The sequence below is a fragment of the Anopheles moucheti genome, chromosome 3 (assembly GCF_943734755.1).
Source record: "Anopheles moucheti chromosome 3, idAnoMoucSN_F20_07, whole genome shotgun sequence".
NCBI classification, from domain to species: Eukaryota; Metazoa; Arthropoda; class Insecta; order Diptera; family Culicidae; genus Anopheles; species Anopheles moucheti.
In genome coordinates, this window is record NC_069141.1 from 45,608,933 (window position 1) to 45,631,487 (window position 22,555).

Below are 22,555 nucleotides of genomic sequence, written 5' to 3' on the forward strand. Positions count from 1 at the left end.
AAAAAAGTAGCTAAATCTGTTTCACTCGACAGCCATCGGTTGGCAGTCGACTCTTTATACGCACTATTCATGCCCTTGTCGCTGCACCTACCTTGTACGAATATTTGATTAAAAAGAGGTTTTATCAATTTTACTCTTGTCTCAATTCTTATACTATAGGCGCAAAATTGCTAGCGAGGGCAACAATTGGACGAAATGCAATGGGTAAACCCATTTCCCGTGGCTTACAAAAAAAGATTAATACGCGAAACTTGTAATTCACTGGTACGAGATAAACTTGGTACAGCATAAAATTTTAACTCCAAATGAACAGAAGTTCTGGATTAATAGATCAGAACTGCCTGAACCAGGTCATTATGTTCACAATACTATCGCTGAAAGCTGGTACATAAATAATACTTTTAATCCGCACTTAACGCAATTTGCGTTACTGAACGTTGATATTGGGCATTTTCAAGCGAATACACAAACATTGATTTCTTCAAAAAATGGGCAGCTCAACGATTATCATTATATAATATGTTCAGCCGTAGGTTTCGATTTACATCTGTGTACGGTGTACGCGACGATCGAGGCGTGATCCAGTTTACCCGGCAGCAACGAAAATGTAGTTCCATCAACCATACGCTTTCGTATCACTTTTTGTTCGTGTGCACTGTGCGCAACTTCCCTACGACTTCCGCCTGGATCGGATACTATTTTGTAGTAAATTTCGCGTTGCTCCAGTAACTTGCGTTTGGCCGCCGTAATACACGATACAAAATCAATCAAAAGCTGACACAATTGCTTTGCATTCGTACAGGGCCGCAGCGAACCATTAATACCGTATACCAACAAATCGGCTATTCGTAAAAGTGTTAGAACGTGTCTCTGCTGTGCTGTTACCTGCGGCAGCATCATCGGAGAGGAGGCCTTTGCAGCGATATTATTCGTTCGTCTTACTGCGGCTGCCGGTTCAATAAATGTTTTCGATCGCGTCACATACTTCGAGCCGTAACTTTTTTCCTGAGCACCGGCAAGTTGCGTCGGCGTTGGTTTTCTTACAGGGACTGCTACTTTTCGCTCTGCGCGTGAACCACTCGCAATATTTGCATTGACATGTTGCGGATCCACTGCACCGTTACTTTGCGCTAAAGTAAGCATTGGCGCACTTTTGTTCTGTCTCTTAGGTGCTAATCCCGGCTTACTTTTGCGCTCATGATGTTGTTGTGATGATTGTTTGTTGACGCTGGTCACACTTCCGGGTGGGTTGTTTCCGGTGCTAGTTTTGCTGCCTACAGCTTCCGCAAATTTTCCAACTACTGGATCAAAATTATCGCTGATTCCATCCGAAGTGAGGAACACGATGTCTCCTTCGTCGACGTACGACATGGACAGTGTGAGATTGCTCATTTCCGGTTTATCGCCATATACAGGACCTAATGCACCTAACGCATCTCGCATATCTCGCATAAGACTAACATCATGTGATCCTGCAAAATTTAATCGGCAAGAAACGTAATTACAACAAATTAGCTCGCAATTTGGGGTGCACAATACTAACCCATCGTAATCTCTCGCACTGTGTTGTTTTTTGAAAATATATAACCAAGCGAGTCTCCTACATTGCAACAGCATACTACACTTTGCTCACATGATTCAACGGGTAATATAATGGCGACCGTCAATGTACTCAAAGCACCTCCAACTTGGAGTATGTAGTTGTGCGCTTCCCAAAAGCTACGAATCAAGCTAACGAATATTTCTCTGGTTGATGACACTGTAATTGAAAATAACAATCAAAAATTAGAATTGACGTTCATGTTAGTGCTTCTATTTAGCATTTGAAACGTATCTACACCAAAGATAATCTTAAATTTCTTTGGTCATTATAGATACATTATCGATTTCATTCTAGATCTAAAGGTGTGGCAATGATGTGATTATGATGTATACTGATCAGTCATCAGATGTATCACGCAGTACAGGGACCCCTAAAACAGGGGGGTCTCCAAACTTTTCAGTCCACGGGCCGAAATGGTTGAAACTACGGTAGTTAGGGGCCATTTACACATAGGCTGGGGTTTCTGGAGGGCCGCAGTTTGAAGAGCCTTGCCCTAACTGAAGGCCATCCAAATAATTCGAGACGAAAAACGCTGTTCTTCTGTGTAAAGTTAGTAGAAAAAAGTAAATGCTAAATCTTACCTTGATGTATGCCAAATACTGCTGAATTTAAATATTCAATTGCACCTTGAATAGCAGACCTTGCGGCAATCCGGGCACCTTCACCTAAGCACGAAAAAGTAAGAACAAAACGGTTGATTGCATTACAATTGCAAAATAGATGCATCTCCACTTACCCCAATTGACACCATCTGCCATGGCCATTATGCATGAGTCGGCGCGGGATATTATGCCAAAGCAATCAGCAATCGGATCACCAACATTTCCCGACGTATGCAGGTGCTTCTCGTACAACGAAACAGATATACCGTACGCGTCCTCGTTTGGGCGGTTCCAGTCAGTGATATTAGCAATAGGATCGTCGTTGACCTTTTTGATTTCGAGATTTTTGTCCGCATTCGTCTGTTTCATGATGGTGGAATGAGATTCGGAACGATTCACGGCAGCATTCAACGTAAGGGATTGTGTGTTTGAATTAGTGTCCAATCCAGGTACTGATGTTTTGGTAGATGATTCCTGTTGCGACGTGGAACCTTGCTCTTGCAGAACGTCAATATAGTCTATATCGTCTTCAATACCAGCCGTCAGATGCGACTTGGCACGTCTCACTCCCGTTAGGCCTTCAAATGGTCCTGTATAGGCGGCATCAGTTTCGGTTCCGCTAACAACGTACCGTCCGATACGTACATCCGGCAAGTCCTCCGGTAACTTACCATTGTAAATAGGCGCCTTAGTATCTGGAGGTTCCCATTCGCTACGGATTGGTGTGATTGTAGAACAAATTATGTCGTTAATTATATTAAAGATGATTATTTCTCTTTTTTTGTTCCATTAACTCTTTTATTACCCCTCCAAATATCTGGTCATGAAACTTCCGGACGCCATAGAGGAGCATTGTTGCGTTGGCCCACGCTGGTCTCGTTCCGAAACAAAACTCAGTTGACGGAAGTAAGTTGTAACCTTCTGTCGGAAGGAGGGCATGATTGTCCTTGCGGTGTTTAACACAACGATCAAGCATTCACTTCGTGTATCACAATGCGTTCATTGCAGCACATCGAAAAACTGCATAATTTTACCAGATTGGTAGACAGTGGCCACCCTACAACACCCCAAATTCTTTCAATACGCCATTACCAATTTCCTTTGTTTCGATCGGACTTCTGTATTGCTCCTCACAGGATTTCCCGTTAACTGATGTATGCAGATCAAGGCAAAGCTTCCCACTAGAATAAGAAGGATTCACGCACTGGAAGATTGTCGCAGACTGGTAATAACTGTCGTTACGCAGTGTAATATTCGAAGGTTTTTTCCAATTTTCCTCGCTGTTCGCGAACGCTTCCTATTGACTTTTCCAATTGACGGAGCTCCGAAGTAATGTTGTGACATCTGGAGGCATCGAAGTAGGAAGCGAAAAAAAAAACGACAAGAAATGTGACGATTGAACTCAACCGTCAAAATATTCGTAGCGAACCAACCTGTTCCGCTAGAGAGGTTTCGCAAAGTGGCGTGTCAAATTACGATAATTTGTTTTCTCATCTGTTGTTTATCTTATGCAAAAACTTGTGCTACAAATTTTATCGACTATTCCTCTTCTATCCCACTGGCACAGTTGTTTGTTGGAGGTTCATCGCACGGGCAATTAGTTCATGGTGCTGTGTAAATACATCCAACAGTCATCATTAATCAATTAGAATCAATAGAGCTACGCCACTGGGACGAACTGCTTACTATTTGCAAGATCCTATCCTGTGATTCGATGTGTGCTCTTAACTAGTTAATGTATAAAAACACTGCATAAACCGAATGCCAACAATGTCCGAGGGTCGCAGTAAGACGAAACAGAATTTTACCAGCTATGTAAATCAGGTACCGTCTCTGTTAATAGTAATGTGATGGCGGTGTATTCTTCCCTCTGCCTGGAATGGTGGCGTAATCTTTTCCTCCTAAATGCCTTCCCATTGCAGGTTCCGGAAGAAAACTTTGTCAATGATGACTATAGACCAAAGTTATTGTCAGGTACGTATTATCGAGCGATTGTTTTGTCTGGTTCTTCGAGGTTATACATAAGATGCATTATTGCAGGGGAACTAGAGGCTGCTCGTGCTAATAACGTATGCATGTACATTGCATCTTACCTCAAAGATGGGAAGGTGTACGGTGAAAAAACGGGAATCTTGCTGATCACCAACTTTCGGTTATCTTTTGTATCATTGGACATGGAAGACGAACAGGCAAGAGAAAAGTGTAACCAAAGCATTGATTTATTTACCTGAGAATTTCCATGTTGTTTCCATTTCTATGCGAAGCTCTCGTTCCAGAGTAATCGATTCCTTGGTTCATCAGATGTATCACTATCTAATATTGACAGAATTTATCAGTATGTTGATAAAAAGAAAAGAATTATTAGTCCTCAGTTTAAGAACAGCAACAAGATCGACAAAATACGCATCGTGTGTAAGGTAAGCAACGAGAGAAATAGATACTCAGGACGGAACTGAGGTATAAGAAAATTAGTGATTGTGAATGTCTGTTTTTATATTGTAGAATTTTAAAACTTTTACATTCGGGTTTCAACTGTCGGAAATAGGAAAAGGAAAATATATCGCGGACGCACTTCTGAAGTTTGCTTTTCCCGCTCGGCATAATCTATTGTTCCTGTACCGGTTCAAGTGAGTATTGAACAAAGTGCAAGACCTCACTTAGCTCTGCGAATCGATTGTTTACATACTGCTTGTTTTAGGGAGAAGTACTACCGCAGCCCCATGTGTGAGAATGTAACAATGTATGACAAAAAAATGGATTGGTCCCAAGAGCTGCAGCGATGCAATTCAACTGGCGGTTGGCGCGTATATTCAAAGGATTGTCGAGTCTCCAATAGCTCCCTACCGATGCATTTCGTGGTTCCAAAGCATCTGAGCGATATCGAATACGATAACATATCGAAAAGCTTTCGTAATAATCGTTCGGCTATTTGGGTAAGTGAACATTAAGGAAGCATTTAGTTGCTCTATGTTAATTAAAATCTTTCGGTACGTTTTACGATATAGGGACGCATTCCCTCGGCATTTGAAAAGACATTGTAAAAGTGATTTATTGAATTGCACAACTAATGTTATGTCCACAAAATAACTTGCAGGTATGGGGTCTTAAGGACGCGGCACTGGTTCGTTTAGCCGAGCTAAACCCAGATATTACTAATACGACGGTAGAAAACATTTTGTTGGAACACGTGCGCCGTTGCGATCCACAGAAGAGACAACCTAGATTACTGGAGTTGTACAAAATTTTACCTAGCATACAGGATGTCAACCTTAGCTACATCAAATTGCTCGACCTTTGCACTCCCGACACCGATCAGCAATTTATGGTGAGGATAATGTGCCAATTTGGTGCACAGACCGGCCAACAAACAAAGAGATAACTGTCGTTACTATTTCAGGCGCAAGATGGACGATTCTATACATTGTTGGAAAAAAGTTACTGGCTCTTTTACGTGTCGCTGTGCTTGAAACATTCAGATATGGCAGCCAAATTGTTGCGCGAAGGGCAAACTGTGGTGCTGCAGGAAATCAATGGGCGTGATATGAGCTGCGTGATATCGAGCTTGGTACAACTACTTCTGGACAGTAGTTATCGCACGATACAAGGCTTTCAAAACCTAATTCAAAAGGAATGGGTGATCCTTGGTCACCCGTTTAGCGACCGGTTGGGACACGTGTCTACGGTGAAAGTAACCGAGCGCAGTCCTTTGTTCCTTTTGTTTCTCGATTGTACATGGCAGCTGTTGCAACAGTTTCCGGAGGCTTTCGAGTTTTCGGACGTTTTCCTAACCACTCTGTGGGATTCACTGTTTCTTCCCATTTTTGACACGTTTCAGTTTAACTCTGAAACCGAACGTTACCAGGCACTGAACGCTGAGCACGTTGTGCTGCGACCGGTTTGGGACTGGGAAAAACAATTCGACAATAAAGATCTCGCCTTGTTTACAAATCCGCTGTATCAGGCGAAATTGCGACAAGCGGTACTAGCAGCGCAAAGCAATAGTAATAGTTCTTCCAGCCCGCAAACTCCAATCGCTAGTTCTTTGTTTAATGCGCGACGAACAGATGAATCAAATGGGCATTCGGTGCTAAATGGTGCCGGCAAGCTACAATTGTTGAAGGCAAGTATACGCTCATTTGTTGTAAAAATCATTAATGCACAATTGATTATTGGTAATGTAGTTTTAGTTGACTTAGACAACCATTTTTTGAAATTACAAGTCTTCTTTCTTTACACAGCATGATGAACAGTTCCTGGAACCGCAATGCTGCCTGCGTGATATTGAACTTTGGCAACAGTGTTACTTTCGCTGGATGCCCCATCTGGAAATCAAATACGGTGGTATCGCTCAGTGTGATCTGCTGAATCGATTGCTGTTAGGTAAAATATACAAACTTCGCCAGGATCTCGGTCGATCGGTAAAACCGGATCCCTCCAATGAACAAGTGGAAGATTTAGAGCAAATTCTATCAACAATGATAGTACAAACGCGAGATCCTAATATGGCTTCCGATGCATCGTTGGCAATTAGTTCGTTCTTTCCATTTTCTAGCATAGTGCCGACAGCACAATGCACGGAGCTATTGCTAGCGAGTAATGATATAAATTTTTCGCACGATTCAATGTATGAAACGTCTTCGTTAAACGACTGAGCAAACTGTTTTGCTAAAGACAAGGTCTCATTCAATGGTATGAAGTCCCTGCTTAACGCTTTCGAAAAGGGTATTGAGTGAAGTGAGGAAAAGTAACCATCAGCCAATAATTGTTAGAAGCAGGATTCGTTATTAAATAGTTATTTTTATTACGTTTACCTCGGAACTAATATTAATATAAATAAATATTTTATTACACTACTTGTAGATTATTAAAATCTTATTTTTCGATTTTTATAATATGAAATAAAACGAAGGAAGCGAAGGACTTCATCATTAAACATCATTGTCTGAAAGGAACTAATACAAAAAAACTGAAAAAATTCGTAAACATTCTGCCTTCTGGCGTGTCAAACAACATGCATGTTAAATAACTTTTGTTCATTGGCATGGTGGTATTACGTTATCATATCAGTGAAAGTGCATAATTTAAACTTTTAAGTTCGCGTAGCAAAAATAAAAAAAAGTTGATCCTTACATTATGGATATTGCAAAATTTTGTTGTGAAATATATTCAGAAAAACCATATGAAACTTCTTTCATTAACTGATGATTTGCTTTCCGTGCCAGCTTTCCCGTTACTTTTGCGCTTTGCCGTCGTCTTCCTCTTCTTCTGTTGAGGCAAAAGATCAAGATGTGTTCGTACCGAGAGAGCCAACTCGCCTTGTTTGAGCGTTCATTTGCTTAGAGTTCATATCAGAATTCTGTAAAATGATAATAAACATCTTAATAATAGTGAAAATGCTGTGCTACTCATGAACTCGACAGATCTATTAAAAGGAAACTGAATTAAGTAATGGAAGTTGGAATAGTTGGAAATGCATAGAATTTTTATAGGTTCCTTAAGAAACTCCCTTGATGCCACCACCCAAACCTGTGGTGTGTTTGAGTATGAGGTGGGATTTATCACCATCATATTATCAGCATAAATTTGTTATATTTGTAAAAATATTAACAAACTTACAATACATTTGTAATATTCTAAGTGATACGATAAAGAAGATCGCTAGTAACTTTCTTTACGTACCAGGCAACTATACATTGTGATTCAGTTGGATTCAGCCAGTTGGAAGAAGGCTTCAATTTTGTTTTTTTCCATCAATTGTTTGGAGGATTAATATCATCGCTTACAATTATTTAACTAAAACTAAATCTGTTGTGATGGTATACAAGCTTTCGACGTTGTTTTTGAGTCAACTAAAAAATTAAAATAAAATGACAGTACTCAATATTTTCGGATAAACTAGCGTGCAGACAGTAGCGTATTTCAGTGATACAAAAAACAAAGCAACATAATATTAAACAAGATTTGCTAACAAAAGCCTAAATTAAAATACAACAAACAAAAGAATACTGTAAATATAAACATCTGTATATTTTCTTCAGTTTACATCACCTTACAAACAGAAAAGATAAAAGACATACAACACACGGAAAACGGATTATGAAAGCGTTTTTTCACATAAACATGTAACTAAAAACCAATATCGAAGACTACCAAACTATTGTGATGTAGTTTGACAAGCCTTAGTAACAATAGTAGTAGTAACAGTAGCATAACAAGCAGTAGAAGTAGCAGAAGTAAGTAGGGAAGATCAAATTGAGGCAAATAAAGCGCGACGATCAGTTGAGATCCATCGTTCTGTCACTTGAGCTCTAAACATCATAATCATATCATGGTCATTTGCACAAACGGCTACAACAACCTGTTGGTAAAGTTTTTGCCCTAGTAGAATAGAAAAGAAAGTGGAATACTCCTTAACAATAAATAATAAGAGAAAGAAGAAACATGTATCCAAACTGTAACGGCACAACATATACGAAGATACCATAAACTAATATTGTCTATTTTTAAACCTGTATAAAGGTCCTACATTAGATATCGGTGGTAACCTACGTGACCTACCGGCACTATTTAAAAGGGCTGTATTTTGTGTGAATTTTTGTGGATTTGTGTTTTTTTAATAACGCTTTCTTGTTGCACTGATGTCCGTATGTTAAAAAATCTTAGACTCTGTCTATATGTGTTGCCAGTTTTCGTCCTATTTGGTTATAACACGTTGTCGGTTTTGACCCTTCATGTCGAAAGGCAGGGTGTTATATAAAAAAAACTTTAGTTATGTATAGCTGAAAAGTCACAGCTATAGGTATGCTAATCGCCCAGCCCAGGCAATTCAAAATTAACCTGACCTTAATCACAAATTGAAGTTTTTTGTAAACTGACAACAACAACAACGATTGTTAATCTTTTCTAATAATATTGTAAAGTGGTTACAAATCGTCGAATGCATCAAACAATATAATATTTGATACATTTGTAGGAATTATATTACTATAGGTTTGATTTTTTTACCCTTTACCTGATTTGACCAGTCACCAGTTGGAACGGTTGCCTTGTAAAATCGTGTGCTAGTTTTATTAAATATTGGTAGTAACTCATTGGCTTCATCTGAAAATGCCTGTTGTTAAAGAAGTAAAAGAGAATTACAACATATGTCACACACTGCAGCTAGCTTCTAGATGTGTCGGTCGTACGTACTTTCAGATAGATTATTGCATCGGAACCATATCCTTCGCAAGAGAACAGGACCAAATCACCGTGAAAGTATCTTGCATACAATCTAGAAATGGGCAACCCGTAACCGTATCCTAAAAATATTTGTTAAAAAAAAAGACACGCTCTTAAACCTGTGTGCGACGAAGCTACGACCATTCGCATCATACCTGCCAACGGAACTAATGGCAAATCTGTTTTAGATTTAGGTGGTTGCGGCGCAGTACTGTACATGTACTTGAACAGTTGATCCACCTGCGATCGTGGAATGCCGCCGCCTTGATCGGACATCTTCACGCATATATCCTCCTTACCTTTCACGATGGTAACTTTAATCGGTGGCACATCGTTTTCCGTACCGTGATGTTCCATGACGGCACGCATTGAGTTCTTGAACAACTCGAACAACATGTGATACAAATGAGACGGCACGTAGACGATCTTAATAGGATTACCCTTATCAATCTCTGCCATAAATTTCAAATCATCAAAATGATTGTTAGTGCATATATACTGCAATTTGGGACATAGGGGGTGGCACCTACCATTATGCTCGATGACCTCCAGTTCGGGACTAGCAAGGTAATATTGATCACACAAAAAGCGTGCATTTTCGTAGGCATCCCTCACAACCATGTGGGGGTCGCACAAGGGATCTATGCTGCCGATGTGGCGTCCGGTTTGTGGTATTTCACCAAACAATATAGCTGAAATGATAGACGAGCTATACAGCTCAACAATCTGCGCACAAGCTTCTAATCTGTTAATAGCTGCCACTTACTATGCTGATTGATGAGCATTCTTATACTGATACGCGACATGTACAGACGATCCAGAAAATATTGAATCGAGAGTTCAGTCGATGGTTCGATAGCTCCATCGCGGCTTTCCTTTAGCTCCAATATACCTTGGGCCATCGTTTGCACCACATCGGAATGACGGTCGCGAATCTGAGTCAGGGATTTACAGAATCTGTCCATAACGGCATACATCGAGTTGTGAAAAAAGAGAGAAAACAAAACCATACGATACAGAATATGTATTTTAAAGCATGTTACGATTACGAATAAGGTCAGTACTTCTCTAGGTTGGTTTCCGTTGGGTCGGTTTTTTCGAAAGCGAGCACTTCCTCGAAGCTTTTCACGTACCATGCACTAACCAAACCAACAGAGGGCATCCGTAGCAGACTTTCGGGCAGCAGAGTGATTTCTTTCATGATATTCGCCAACCGAACCGGTAGCTCTTTACGAAGGAAAACAAAAGACTTTCGAGGACATGCATTTAACCCTGCGGGGAGAAAATTGAAAGAAAATTAGGTTATTAAAAATAAGCCTGAAGCCATAAACACATCTAGCTATGGACTTTAAACTGTTATTGCTTTGTTTTCTACCATACCGGATACAGTTCTAAATGAGGCCAAAAACAAATTGAAAAACTAAACATATTCTCACTGGCGTGCGTCAATCGCGTCCATCAAAGTCATTGGTTTTGTCCGGCTGTGGGAGAATTCAGAGGTGAAGTGGCGAAGCGGAAAGATGACAGCCGCTAGGGAACATTTGAGATGGCTTAGCAACAAAGTGTCGGACCTAATGAACTCTCTCCATTGGCATTACATTACATACACCTTCTTCACAATTTTCATTATTTTCATTCTCATATCAATTACATCACTAACATTGTTCAGTGTAAATTGATTCAAGTTATTGAGAGCTGGTTCCTCTGTGCGCTTCCTCTTTTTGAATTGACCCTTAAAATTTATACATCGTACGTCAACTTCAACTTCGCTCTCGGAGGATGAAGATCGTTCTAAGTGGTTTTGCATAGTAACCCCTACGAAGCTAGCAATAATCTAAACGAAAAAAGTTACACAAATACTCACCGAAATCAATAAATTGCTTAATGCTCAATGGTGATGGATTAAACTGGGAATAAAAATCCAACATCTTATTGATGTTGGATAGCCGCACGGGGAAAAGTTTCATTTTCACGTTGGTGCGGGCGTTCGTAGATGTCGGTGTCTCACAAGGTCACTGATAGAACAGCACGGCTCAACTACGAACTCATCTGACTAGATCCAGTCAAAGGGTGCGGGTCCACCCGGGGTTCGCTTCTGTTTTCCAACGTAAACACCACTTTTGTTAACACACACCGCGGCAGACCGGGCTGATAAGTGGCCACTGTAGGTGTTGGCAAATGCCGTAATGCATTCGATATAAATTTATATTTCTTTTAATATAAAATAACTGGCTCAATGTTTACCGATTAGGCACGATATGTGTTGATATATGGATGTTTTTCCTTTCCGCACGGAGGTTGTCAATTAACAACCAGTTTGACGTTTGCCATCTGACATAAGGGCTCCTGTCGAACATTTCTCTTGAGCTGGCGGTTCGATTTTTCCCTGATTTTGGAAAACTTGCAAATATCGAAATGCATGATCAATTCCAATATGTTGAAGCTCTCGTTCAAGCAAAAAATGACAGCTCTCGAATTTTCCTAAAGTCAATAGTTAGAAGCGCTGGCACAGGTTACATTACCTTGGCCGCTGCTGATAAGAATTCCAGAACGTATTGGCAACACTGGCATTGTTTATGTAATGTGATTTGACAGATATACAAAACAGTCCTGAATGGTGTGGAAATCGTAGCTTCCAGAAACACATCCACACAATCAGATAATACAGTATGCAGACGATTTTGTGCTGCTTAGTAGTGGAAAAAACGAAACAGAACTACAACAAAACATTCAAAAAGCACTAAACGCTTTCACACAAGAAATCGAATCTTTAAAACTAAACATCAACATAAATAAAACTAAATACATGATCTTCAAAAAACAGGGAACGAACATCCAGGTCAGAATAAAAAATACAAACATCGAAAAAACAAACACATATAAATACCTAGGCACTATAATAGACAACAACCTCAATTTCCATAAACACATAGAACACCTAAGAAACAAAGCGACAACACGACTAAATTTCCTAAAAATCATCAGCTCCAAACAAAACAATATAAATCCAACAAAAAATCTAAATATTTATCGTGCCACCATCAGAAACATTTTAGAAACGGGAGCTTCATATATACTAAACAGCAACAAAAACAAGAGCAGAACTATGAATACCATTCTAAATCAAGCACTCAGAAAAGCAACAGGCTGCACCAAGACAACACCCATAAACACACTACACGCAATCGCAGCGGAAATACCATTCAACATCAGAATAAAATTCATAGCTAGAAAGGAACTTGCCAAAGACATAGTATTCTCAAAGACAATTAGACAACAACTTAACAAACATCATCAAACAACTTACAAAAAAAAGAAGAAAACACACCAAGAAGAACTATACAATAAAGATCTGAACCTCCTCAAAAAATTATACATCGCAAAAAACAACGACACGGAAAACTACATAAACATCAACACTGAACTTGCACAAACAATAAGCACAAAAACAAACAGCAACCAAACTACTCTAAAACAGATAACACTAGAATACATGAACAAATTAAATAACAACAGACCACGCATTTTCACAGACGGAAGTATTATAAGAAATAAGGCCGGTATAGGTATATACATCAAAAACAATCCCCATCAATACTACTACAGCTACAACATTAAAAACAAAACCTCAACAACCACTATAGAACTGATCGCAATAGAAAAAGCCCTGAAGCTGGCAGAAGAAAATAACATCATGGAACCAATCATCTACACAGATAGCCTAACATCCTGCAACACACTAATAAAATCTATCACAGAAACAAAAATAGAAGAAATCCTATACAATATACTAAAAACAGCACATAAAATAAAAGCACACATAATTTGGATACCATCACATATAGGGATAGTAGGAAACGACAAAGCGGACGAACTAGCAAAAAAAGGCACCATATCAAACTCCACAATAGAAAACAAAATCAGATACATAGATGCCATAACGATTTATAAAAACGAAATGATCACTCAAACAAAAAACTGGTTCACTCACACAACAAGAGAGAAAGGGCGGAAATTCCTAGCTTTCCAAAACGAATTCAAACCAGACCCATGGTACAAACACACGTTACTCAAAGGAAATGAAATTAAAACAGTTAACAAAATTATAGCAGGGCATGACCTTTCCGAATACTGGTTAAATATAATGAAAATAACAGACAGTGGCACTTGTGATATCTGTCAATGCCCAGATACGGGCAGACACAAAATCTTTGTCTGCTCAAAATACCAAAGAGATGCAACCATCACAATGGAAAACGTAACCAAAAACTGGCTTGAACCCTCGGCAAAAACATGGAAAAAGATAATCGAGTTCCTGAAGAAAAACAATATAAATATATAAAAACCAACAGAAAAAAAAAAAAAAACATGCCATACTACTTCACAGCCTAACTCTTCAGTCCGTTCAATTACCATGCATGCTCAGTACCAATTACTAACTAACGCATGCACGAATGTATTATTTATTTATTTATTTATTCTATTTATTTATTTATTTATTCTATTTATTTATTCAATTATGTATTTATTTATTTATGTATTCAATTATTTAATTTATTTATTTATTTCTATTAACTTATCCTTACTGTTCCTTATCATACTTATTAGCATAATTATTTATTGTTTTATTAACTGTCGTCACATCGTTTCCACCACCCTGTTTTCAAAGTCACACTTTCAATTTTAAATCATAAAGCCCTCTTTGTACACTAGTTCCCTAAATATAACAACCACACCAACAACAACTCAACTCATACTAGTGCAACATCCCTGTATCTCCGTGATAAACAAATACAAAAAAAAAATATATATATATATACATATCCGTCTCCTGCCTACAGTCGAACATTCCGTCGTCTTGCAAACAGGGGCCACGATATACATCCTTCCAATGTTTAACAAATTGGAACAAGATGCCAGCAGTGGTGCCCAGAAACTAACCTCTTCCCCTTCCTTTTGAAGCTTTCTTTGGTACAACTAAAGCCTCAAGACAGGAAAACAAGGGAAACTACAGAGTGGAGTGCAAAACAAGGGAAAACAAAAAAAAAAAAAGAAAATATATATACACATATATAGAAAACAAAGGAAGATAGGAAGATAGGAAAAGAAATTGAACCTCACCCAACAATCACACAATCATAAAAAAAAAAGATAAATAGAATAAACAAAAGAAGAGAAACAACAACAAGGCGAAAACAACTACATCGATACCTGAAACACCTCAGCAACACCTGTACCTGAAATAGATAGGAAACAAAAAACACAGCACATTGGTTTAGAACGCATAGTTTTAGTACACATAGATTTAGGCAACAACAAAATAGATTAAGGAAAAAAAAAGAAAACAAAAAAAAAACAAAACAAAAAATAATGAAAAAAACAAAAAAAAAAATTATATATATATGTATAAATAAATGAATAAAAAAAAATAAATAAATAAAAAAAAAAAAATAAACAAATAAAAAAAAAAAAATAATAAAAAAAATAAAAATAAAAATAAAAAAAGGGTCTCAAAGGAATAACAATATCACTGAATAATACAGATTATGCACAAGGTCATCAAAAAAATAGCAAAAGAAGAAACTAACCGGGCACTATAAACAACAGCTACAAAACCAAAACCAGAGCAATGGATGACAGTCCGCTCCCACAAAAGCGATAGGTCGGCTCTGATTATACCTCCGCTATCGCGGAGAGTATAGGAGCTGAACAACAAACTATCAACCTACCAAGAAGAAGAAGAAATCGTAGCTTTGGATAAAAATGAACCACGGACAAAAGGTGAGAGTTTTGTACAAAACTATTCTTCGTTTACACCGTGGTAAGTTATTACCGGTACGATTGATAACGTTACACGTCAGCAACCTGCTTTATATATACAATTGGCTTTTATTCGCCAGGATTACCGGAGGCACTGCAGGAGCTCGGCAACACCTACGTAAAAGACGAGTTCAAACGGCATAAAAATTGTTCTCCAACCGAAAGTCAAAAATTTATGAGCGAATGGGCTGTAAGTTAATGCTTGATAGATAATTTATATTTGTATCAAAAAGAAGATTCACCATACGATTTTCCGACATGGTGATACTATTTTTTCCTAATTCTATTAGGGATATGCAATCAATCTGGCACAGCAATTAGGATTGCGGGGAAAACCTGGACCGGTTGGAATGCTAGGAGAAGATTTAACTGAAAGTCAGCTTAACCATTTTCGCGATGAACAGATAGCACAATTGTACGAACTTTTGCAAGAAGCCAAGCGATAATCGATGGCAATGGAACGTAAGTTGCCTCTTGATCAGCGAAACGCTGTTTTTTAGTGTTTGTTCTCATAAATTTTGTACACATATTGGATTCCGTTTTCTTCTTGCACATTACTCGGAATATCTGCATCATTGTCCACAACCATAAAAGATTTTGGCATTTCGGGGAAGAAAGCATCACATTCGAACCGCTTTTTGATTTCCGTCAAATAGATACGATGGCAACGATCAGATTCCATCGCTTCTTGGTACACGCTGTTACCACCCACAACCCAAATGCTTTCGATATCCTCCCCAACATTCGTGGAATCAAGCTTATGCAATGCTTCTTGAAGACTGTCGCAAACAAGCACATCTGGAGGAAATGCATATGCCGAAGCATTGCGCGTTAAAACTATATTCAGACGATCAGGCAATGGCCGCTTGCTTTCAGGAACGCCAAAATAGGTCTTTCTTCCCATTATAACTGCATTTCGTTTGCCAGCATCTTCCACCTTTTTCGTTGTTCGGGAAAAGTATTTCAGTTCTTGCCTAGCGGGAAATAATCAAGGAGAAACATTAGTACGGCCAAATGTATCTAATATGTGTTATTCATTTACTTCAATTTCCATGGTAGATCTCCGTTGATACCGATACCGCGGTTTTCACAAACTGCTACAATACAGCTAAACTTTTTAGACATAGTTTTAAGGAAGAGTTGAATGTGAATTACTTCCAGAAATACACAGCGCGTTGGTTGATGGTCTCGTGCCGGATTGTAAATTCAATAGGTCTATCTTGACAGCTGGTTAAAAATGAAAAGAGAATGAACGATGACAGATGTGATTAAGCAAATAAGAAAACGGTTGATACGAAAGCTTTGTTTGATTTAAATGCAGTTCAGTGCAGTTAAATACTCGTTTGCATGCAACTAAGCCTTTACATACCCTGAGTAAGATTTTGTGAATAACGTAAAAACTCGTTCTTTATGTCTGCCTAAAATTTAGCAATTGAATTCTCACAAATGTGCGGTACAATAAAGTCCCATTTGCTATTAAATCACAAATTAGTATAGATTGTTTTGTCTTGACTCAACAACAAGCGCGGTTTCGATTTACATCTCGACCGAACGCCGTATAAGCAATTGTCCCTAAAAGCAATTCCGGATACTTAGCTGTTGATAATTCAAGCCATTTATACCCATCCATGATATTTAGCAGATCGAAAACGAATGTGAAGTGCCTAAGAATAGCAGAAAGTTACGAAGGGTTCGGTCTGGTGAATAATACGCCATCAGCAGCATTTGTGCAAGTAATTGTCCATTATCAGATAAGCAGAAGATAACATAGCTTTAATATGGGCACAAATGATTTGTGGAATTAAAAACACGATCTAGCAATTCTAACACGGTTGGGTGAGGAAAATTAAACCGTTGTTCGTACATTGGTAGAGCTTTGCTTGAGTATCGATGCAAAGTTCTGTTCAGTTGAACTAATTACAATTGAAAATCTAGCAATAAAGTTATAACGATGTATCGTTGAACTCATTGAAATACGAAATACAATTCCCACGAAAATCTATTTTTTTAAATGATTAAGATTCTGTTTGTGTTAAGTGTATGTACTCAAATTTTAATTTTTTTTTGTTAAAAAACTAAAATTTTGTTTGCTCCTTTGCTATCACCTATTCACAAAAGCTTTCTTGTTCAAAACCGGTAAAAACAACCAAGCGAAACGATACGCTTCTCATTCCCTATGGATTGTACTCACACAGTCTACACACGTTGCCAGATGTGCATATATAGTGTCAGCTCGCTCTCTCTTATTAGCTTTTTTACTCACACGGTTATGTGTGACGTCACTAAGAATAGCTCTCTTTTTCTCTCACATGTCGCATTCAGAATAGTCCTGTTTCCTCTTTCGACATGTATTCGGTAGCATACACAGCTGATCAACAATTCCTGAAAATGCGGATAGTGGATATATTTTTTGGTTTTGCTTAAATAAAAATATTTTCCAAGCAAAAACTATTTTGCCTCTCATTGGTTTGGTGAATTTACGTTTCTCACATATTTGATATCGGTCTCTCACTACGAGGAGTTTGATCCATATGAAATTTGAATCAACGATTTGCGACCGCGCGGTATGTAAGGCGCCATAGTCTTGCCTAATAATGTTTATAAATTTATCCTCATTCTTTTCTTTAAGAAATACAAGAGATGTAATAATCATTATTGTGTTCAGTTTATCTCCTTTATAGATGGAACTGGACCATAAGCCAATTAAAAGAATTTAATTAATTTTGAGTACACGAAAAACAATTATAACGTACTACATACGTTGATAAGGTAAAATATCATTCAATTCGCGATAACTTAAATTTTATGTTAAATTTTATCCGTAAATTTGTTAATTAATATCTAGTTACATAAATAATGCCGTTCTAAAGTGTTAAAAAGGCTATTCGAACATTTCCAGATCGGAGAAGAAGTCGTAGTCGGAGATGAGATTCAGTGCTTACGTTTACTTTGTAACATGTTTTCTTTCGTTCACACCTTTCCATTGATGTTATGTAGGTTTTGTAAAGAAATGAAAAACCTTTGACCAGTTTAAGACGCCTTTTGCATCTAGAGGTTAATAAAGTTGGTATTTATATACCGATAATTTTCGTTACTTCAAATACTTCATCTTAGTTCATTAGATCCCTATTGGGCATCTCCTTCATCAAAATCTAGACCGAAACGCTGTAAATGCTTATATGCCGCTCCTTGGATGGCCATCTTCTGTAGGCCACCTTGAAGAGAACATTTAATTTTTTGATGAATTTTCCCAAGTTGAACCTCCGTAGATGACGAGGTGTTAAAGGTCATAGACAAAACATTTACTTCGTGATATCCCACTAAGTTAAGACCATATTTAGAATATCCACGACTATTCTGGAAGTTCAATTCGAGTTTGTTCTGGAATATGTTTCAGCAACTTCCTCCTGTTTTTGACTAGAAAAAAATAGACGCAATGTTCTTGAATTCTTTCAAGGACTACCCGAAATATCTATATATGCTACAATTGGATATATTTACTACTTTTAATTGTTGAAGATTTCTTTGGCTACGTTGGTGCGGTACAGACCAATATCACGAAATCACAGACAGACGAAATCAGATATTGTACCAGTCTAGTTGATGCTTTGAGTTTGCCTAGTTGATACATATCATTTAACTGAGACATCCTGTGAATCAAAAGGGTTAGAACAAACTCAGGTCAATAGTCCATACAACATGAAAGTGAATGAAAAGACAAACGTTTCACTTTGGTTTGATCGTTTATGTTTAAACCAGTGTACTTTCCTGTATACCAGTATAGTAGTATTTATGGCAAACAGACTTTCGTTTCCGCTTATGACACCTTGTCACTGTTGCGAAACAGGACAATTCACAAATAGAAAGATCTTGATGGAATGATACTTAAAATTAAGAAAAAAAGCATTACTATTTTCCCGAATCTTATGATAATGCAGGAAATATAGTGGGTAGTTATTTAGGATTACAATCCCCGATAAAACTACATAACAAAAATGCTGCATTTGTACCATGTGCAAATCATTCCTCAAATATTGTGGGCAATTGGGCTGCAGAAAATTGTATTGTAGCTGTGCATTATTTCTTATTTATATCGAAATTATACACATATTTTCATCCTCTAGAAATTGTTGGAATTTTTAAACATAAAAATTGAAATCACAAAACTGGCAAAGGCCTATATTGAAAAAAACTAGTTGAAATTAGATGCTCTGCTGGGGCTGATGCAGTAGTTACAATCAAAACAGGATATAATAGAGAGGCATAAAAGACATAAAAAAGAGACATAAAAGAGGCTTTGAATAAAATATCCACAACTATAGATGAAAAAAAAATCGCGTACACTCGAAGCCTCTTCTAAAAAAATCTAACAATATAATAATATATTGTTAAGAATTGAGTTTGTTAGTTTAAATATATGGAACCAATTTTTGTTAAAATTTGTTATCATTTATTGATATTATATTTATATTGTTGCTATCTCATTATAACAAAAATGGATGGAAATACACACTTTTTTAACATTCTTGATCATTCAAACATTTCGTCAGGGAAACGTTCATTTTTTCGCTATGGGCCCCAAAACCCGCCACTCTTTATTCTCGCATCTCGGAAGCATCTACTCGTATCGGTGTGTTTCTACGACCGAAACACTGCATAGTGAGACATAGCGTATTGTAATCATTTGCTACATTTGATATTATTGCCATTATCTGTTCAATGTATCAATTGAATCAGTATCATTATATTAAACAATTAACTAATAAGATTATGACACAGTGAATTAAAATTATTTATTTTTGTTGTTGTTCCGTTAGAACGGCCAGGCCGTATCAACTTATTTTTACCACGTAGCCGAATAGTCAATCCTTGCTACGGGGGTTTAGTCCGGATGGGATTTTACCTCAGTCCTGTCGTGTGAAGACCGGCGCCGCTACCAAAATACCATCGGACCCCGCCATATTGAAAATTATGAAACATGCCCAACTTTGAAACTAAGGAGGAAATTCATCATACAACTTTTTTATTTCCTTTTTTTATTTATTTAATGATCTAATAAGATCAAACTCGCCATTTATTGCTTATAAACCATGTTTTACCACGTAACCCAGATAGTCATTCCTTGCTACGGTGGACCAGCACGTATAAATTTAAAAAAATTTTTAAACTTAAAGCAATCTAAATTGCTGAAATATCCAAACTTGACTCCAAAACGTTTAAATATTTTTGGAGTTGTCATTATTGAAAAGAAATGTTAATGTCACGCGCCTACTGCGGCATGATTGTTTAACCTCAACTAATACAATTATTAAAAAGCAGCGATCCAGCAAAAATGACTGAACAGGTACATAGTTCCAATGTCAAATGTTGAAACGAAAGTTGAAAATAATAGAAGAGAAGTAAAATTTTCATCGCAGTCATGGATCATTCTACCCTACTTAATTTTGCATGAGTTTTCCATTGATGAATCATTTAACCCATTTTGAAGGAGAAAACATAAATAACTCGAATTCAATCAATCCAGAATTAGGAGTGCTTCACGATTTATTTCTGTGGTAAGTCGATTGCAATAGGAACTTGAAAGTAATATAAATGATATGCCTTTGGAGGTATCAGGTATTCTACGATTTGTTAAAATGGTTCAGGATGTGAGAATATCGGCTATATCGTTTCTCATGAATAAAACACGTCTTACACATGTGCTTTATTGGCACGTAAACGAAGTGCGAATTAATTTGTTGCACATTCAGTAAATAGCATTTTAATGGTGTACAAAATTACAAGCAAAACTCTGCATAGTGAGACATGGCGTATTGCAATCATTTGCTACGTTTGATATCATTGCCATTATCTGTTCAGTGTATCAGTGGAATCATTCATTTGTATCACTATATCGAACAAGTATATAATGCCTTTGTTAGAGTAACCATCTGACACCATAGCAGGAAAGTTTGTGTGTCTGAAAAGGTGCTTGCAAACATAGAAACATGAGTACAAGAAGCTGTACAACAAATAGAACAGTTTCGCACAGTCGGTCTCGGTAGCAATAAATGTGGTTTTGGAAAACCTAAGATCACCCGCTGGCTTAATTCTATGTTTTATGACAACACGTTAAACCATGAAGCCATTAGTGTAGAATCCGAGGACCCAACACAGCTTGAAGGTACTTTGTTAGTGGTAATGAACGCACCGAAAGCTGCGTATCTACTTGAGGGTTTTGGAGTAAAAACCGACGAAAGAACCAACCTTAGATGTGAGGAATGTCCCGGGCGACAGGTAGATCGATTCGGTTGCTTTGCAGCGCTTACGGGCCGCTCTGCCGTTTTCGAGTATTTTGCCTTTTGCCCCTCCCGTTTTCGGGACAAAACAACCAAACAGAGACATGTTGGCCAGAGAATCATCGCAGAGGTATCACCGTTCGTAACGGAAGAATGGGCCGGGCGAGCAAATAAAGGATAATTGACGGGAAACCATGGGATGTATGGGATGCATGCAAGGCTTTGCCCAACAGCACCACATAAAGCACCGACGAATAAAATAGGCTGTAAGGACACTAATTTGTCATAGCCTGCAGAGATTTCCTCAGCAGCGGTAGCAGTAATCAAACCGAGCGTCAGCATTCGTAAATATGTGCTAATTTATGAGTTCCCACCCGCACAGCCACGGCGCACCGCGGGTTTCTTACAACCAATGGCCAGCTTCTGAAGGTTGACTGAAAGAATGCATAAAGAGAAACATGTCACGACAGTTTCGCTTTTATCGACCGCTTTTCAGTTAAACACTCACTGTGCGAGACCAATGTGCACCAAATATAAATATGCGCCTACCACACAAACATTGAAAAAAGGGACGAAATGACTAGCAAATCGAACACAGGAAGAAAGTGCATTTTCCTTGATAATGTAAGCGTCTTGCTCGCAGGAAAGCATTCGTCCATCGCACGATTGAATCTGGTAGTGGAAACATTTATTGCACCGTATTACATTGTTCTAATCGACCATCATCCTGAATAATATGCATTCGCTTATTGTACACATTTCCTCCAGGCTCTACTGGCTCTCATTGCTTTTGCGAAAGGTTCCGCACGTATTATCTGTGCTGAGCTTCGGTGCGTTTATTATTGACCAATTATCATGAAGTGTCTTTTGGGGTCTGTTTAAAGCACTAGTGGTGATGGCAGTTCCGTTCTGAAACATGAGGTAATTCCATCTCGCATGCTTCAAAGATACCATTCGTGGCTGTGAGCTCGCGATTACAGCTAGATTTCCACAGACGTCAATCGTATGGGGTAAATCACCACGCCAGCTGC

The 22,555-nt window shown here is 38.0% G+C and overlaps 5 protein-coding genes across 7 annotated transcripts in view; 2 read left to right on the forward strand and 3 right to left on the reverse strand.

Moving 5' to 3' along the window:
* Window positions 1-27: 27 nt before the first annotated feature.
* On the reverse strand, window positions 28-3,499 carry LOC128300425 (PP2C-like domain-containing protein CG9801). The gene is made up of 5 exons (XM_053036469.1): window positions 3,011-3,499; window positions 2,340-2,917; window positions 2,185-2,268; window positions 1,544-1,759; window positions 28-1,472 (listed from the first exon to the last, which is right to left on the reverse strand). Exons 1-5 carry the CDS (start codon window positions 3,142-3,144, stop codon window positions 511-513), a joined length of 1,974 nt encoding a protein of 657 aa, XP_052892429.1. The 5' UTR covers window positions 3,145-3,499; the 3' UTR covers window positions 28-510.
* Window positions 3,500-3,776: 277 nt separating this feature from the next.
* LOC128300424 (myotubularin-related protein 10-B) lies at window positions 3,777-7,148 on the forward strand. Its single transcript, XM_053036468.1, has 9 exons — window positions 3,777-4,029; window positions 4,128-4,179; window positions 4,246-4,394; window positions 4,470-4,622; window positions 4,708-4,832; window positions 4,904-5,138; window positions 5,300-5,530; window positions 5,603-6,325; window positions 6,444-7,148. The coding sequence occupies exons 1-9, from the start codon at window positions 3,967-3,969 to the stop codon at window positions 6,855-6,857; spliced, it is 2,145 nt and encodes a 714-aa protein (XP_052892428.1). The 5' UTR covers window positions 3,777-3,966; the 3' UTR covers window positions 6,858-7,148.
* Window positions 7,149-7,298: 150 nt separating this feature from the next.
* On the reverse strand, window positions 7,299-11,809 carry LOC128300426 (pyruvate dehydrogenase (acetyl-transferring) kinase, mitochondrial). 3 transcript variants are annotated; one of them, XM_053036471.1, is made up of 9 exons: window positions 11,671-11,809; window positions 11,291-11,588; window positions 10,491-10,698; window positions 10,193-10,383; window positions 9,957-10,118; window positions 9,582-9,878; window positions 9,397-9,506; window positions 9,218-9,316; window positions 7,299-7,561 (listed from the first exon to the last, which is right to left on the reverse strand). In XM_053036471.1, the coding sequence occupies exons 2-9, from the start codon at window positions 11,391-11,393 to the stop codon at window positions 7,487-7,489; spliced, it is 1,245 nt and encodes a 414-aa protein (XP_052892431.1). In that variant the 5' UTR covers window positions 11,394-11,588; window positions 11,671-11,809; the 3' UTR covers window positions 7,299-7,486. The 3 variants fall into 3 exon arrangements, with proteins under 3 accessions (XP_052892431.1, XP_052892430.1, XP_052892432.1); XM_053036470.1 differs by lacking the exon at window positions 11,671-11,809 and having other exon boundaries at window positions 11,291-11,669; XM_053036472.1 differs by lacking the exons at window positions 7,299-7,561; window positions 11,671-11,809 and adding an exon at window positions 8,239-8,583 and having other exon boundaries at window positions 11,291-11,667.
* A 3,358-nt stretch (window positions 11,810-15,167) lies between these two features.
* The window catches only part of LOC128300259 (succinate dehydrogenase assembly factor 3, mitochondrial), a 32,074-nt gene continuing 24,686 nt past the window's right edge, over window positions 15,168-22,555 (forward strand). Inside the window, exons 1-3 of the mRNA XM_053036262.1 lie at window positions 15,168-15,247; window positions 15,327-15,436; window positions 15,537-15,708. Coding sequence (XP_052892222.1) covers window positions 15,190-15,247; window positions 15,327-15,436; window positions 15,537-15,692 — 324 coding nt within the window. The 5' untranslated portion in view covers window positions 15,168-15,189 and the 3' untranslated portion in view covers window positions 15,693-15,708. The remainder of the gene's footprint in view (window positions 15,248-15,326; window positions 15,437-15,536; window positions 15,709-22,555) is intronic.
* On the reverse strand, window positions 15,293-16,720 carry LOC128300258 (dihydrofolate reductase). The gene is made up of 3 exons (XM_053036261.1): window positions 16,616-16,720; window positions 16,289-16,473; window positions 15,293-16,220 (listed from the first exon to the last, which is right to left on the reverse strand). Exons 2-3 carry the CDS (start codon window positions 16,369-16,371, stop codon window positions 15,743-15,745), a joined length of 561 nt encoding a protein of 186 aa, XP_052892221.1. The 5' UTR covers window positions 16,372-16,473; window positions 16,616-16,720; the 3' UTR covers window positions 15,293-15,742.

What these genes read in the sequence shown, in the direction of transcription:
- LOC128300425 (XM_053036469.1), bottom strand. Translation starts at nt 3,144, where the DNA reads ATGCCCTCCTTCCGACAGAAGGTTACAACTTACTTCCGTCAACTGAGT. An exon ending in ATGACCAGATATTTGGAGGG is followed by an intron (nt 2,918 to 3,010) that starts GTAATAAAAGAG and finishes ACCAATCCGTAG; the next exon opens with CGAATGGGAACCTCCAGATA. An exon ending in GGCAGATGGTGTCAATTGGG is followed by an intron (nt 2,269 to 2,339) that starts GTAAGTGGAGAT and finishes TTTCGTGCTTAG; the next exon opens with GTGAAGGTGCCCGGATTGCC.
- LOC128300258 (XM_053036261.1), bottom strand. Translation starts at nt 16,371, where the DNA reads ATGTCTAAAAAGTTTAGCTGTATTGTAGCAGTTTGTGAAAACCGCGGT. An exon ending in GATCTACCATGGAAATTGAA is followed by an intron (nt 16,221 to 16,288) that starts GTAAATGAATAA and finishes ATTTCCCGCTAG; the next exon opens with GCAAGAACTGAAATACTTTT.
- LOC128300424 (XM_053036468.1), top strand. Translation starts at nt 3,967, where the DNA reads ATGCCAACAATGTCCGAGGGTCGCAGTAAGACGAAACAGAATTTTACC. An exon ending in ACACCGATCAGCAATTTATG is followed by an intron (nt 5,531 to 5,602) that starts GTGAGGATAATG and finishes TTACTATTTCAG; the next exon opens with GCGCAAGATGGACGATTCTA. An exon ending in GCAAGCTACAATTGTTGAAG is followed by an intron (nt 6,326 to 6,443) that starts GCAAGTATACGC and finishes TTCTTTACACAG; the next exon opens with CATGATGAACAGTTCCTGGA.
- LOC128300426 (XM_053036471.1), bottom strand. Translation starts at nt 11,393, where the DNA reads ATGAAACTTTTCCCCGTGCGGCTATCCAACATCAATAAGATGTTGGAT. An exon ending in GGAGGTCATCGAGCATAATG is followed by an intron (nt 9,879 to 9,956) that starts GTAGGTGCCACC and finishes AATTTATGGCAG; the next exon opens with AGATTGATAAGGGTAATCCT. An exon ending in CTGGTGACTGGTCAAATCAG is followed by an intron (nt 7,562 to 9,217) that starts GTAAAGGGTAAA and finishes ATCATTTTACAG; the next exon opens with AATTCTGATATGAACTCTAA.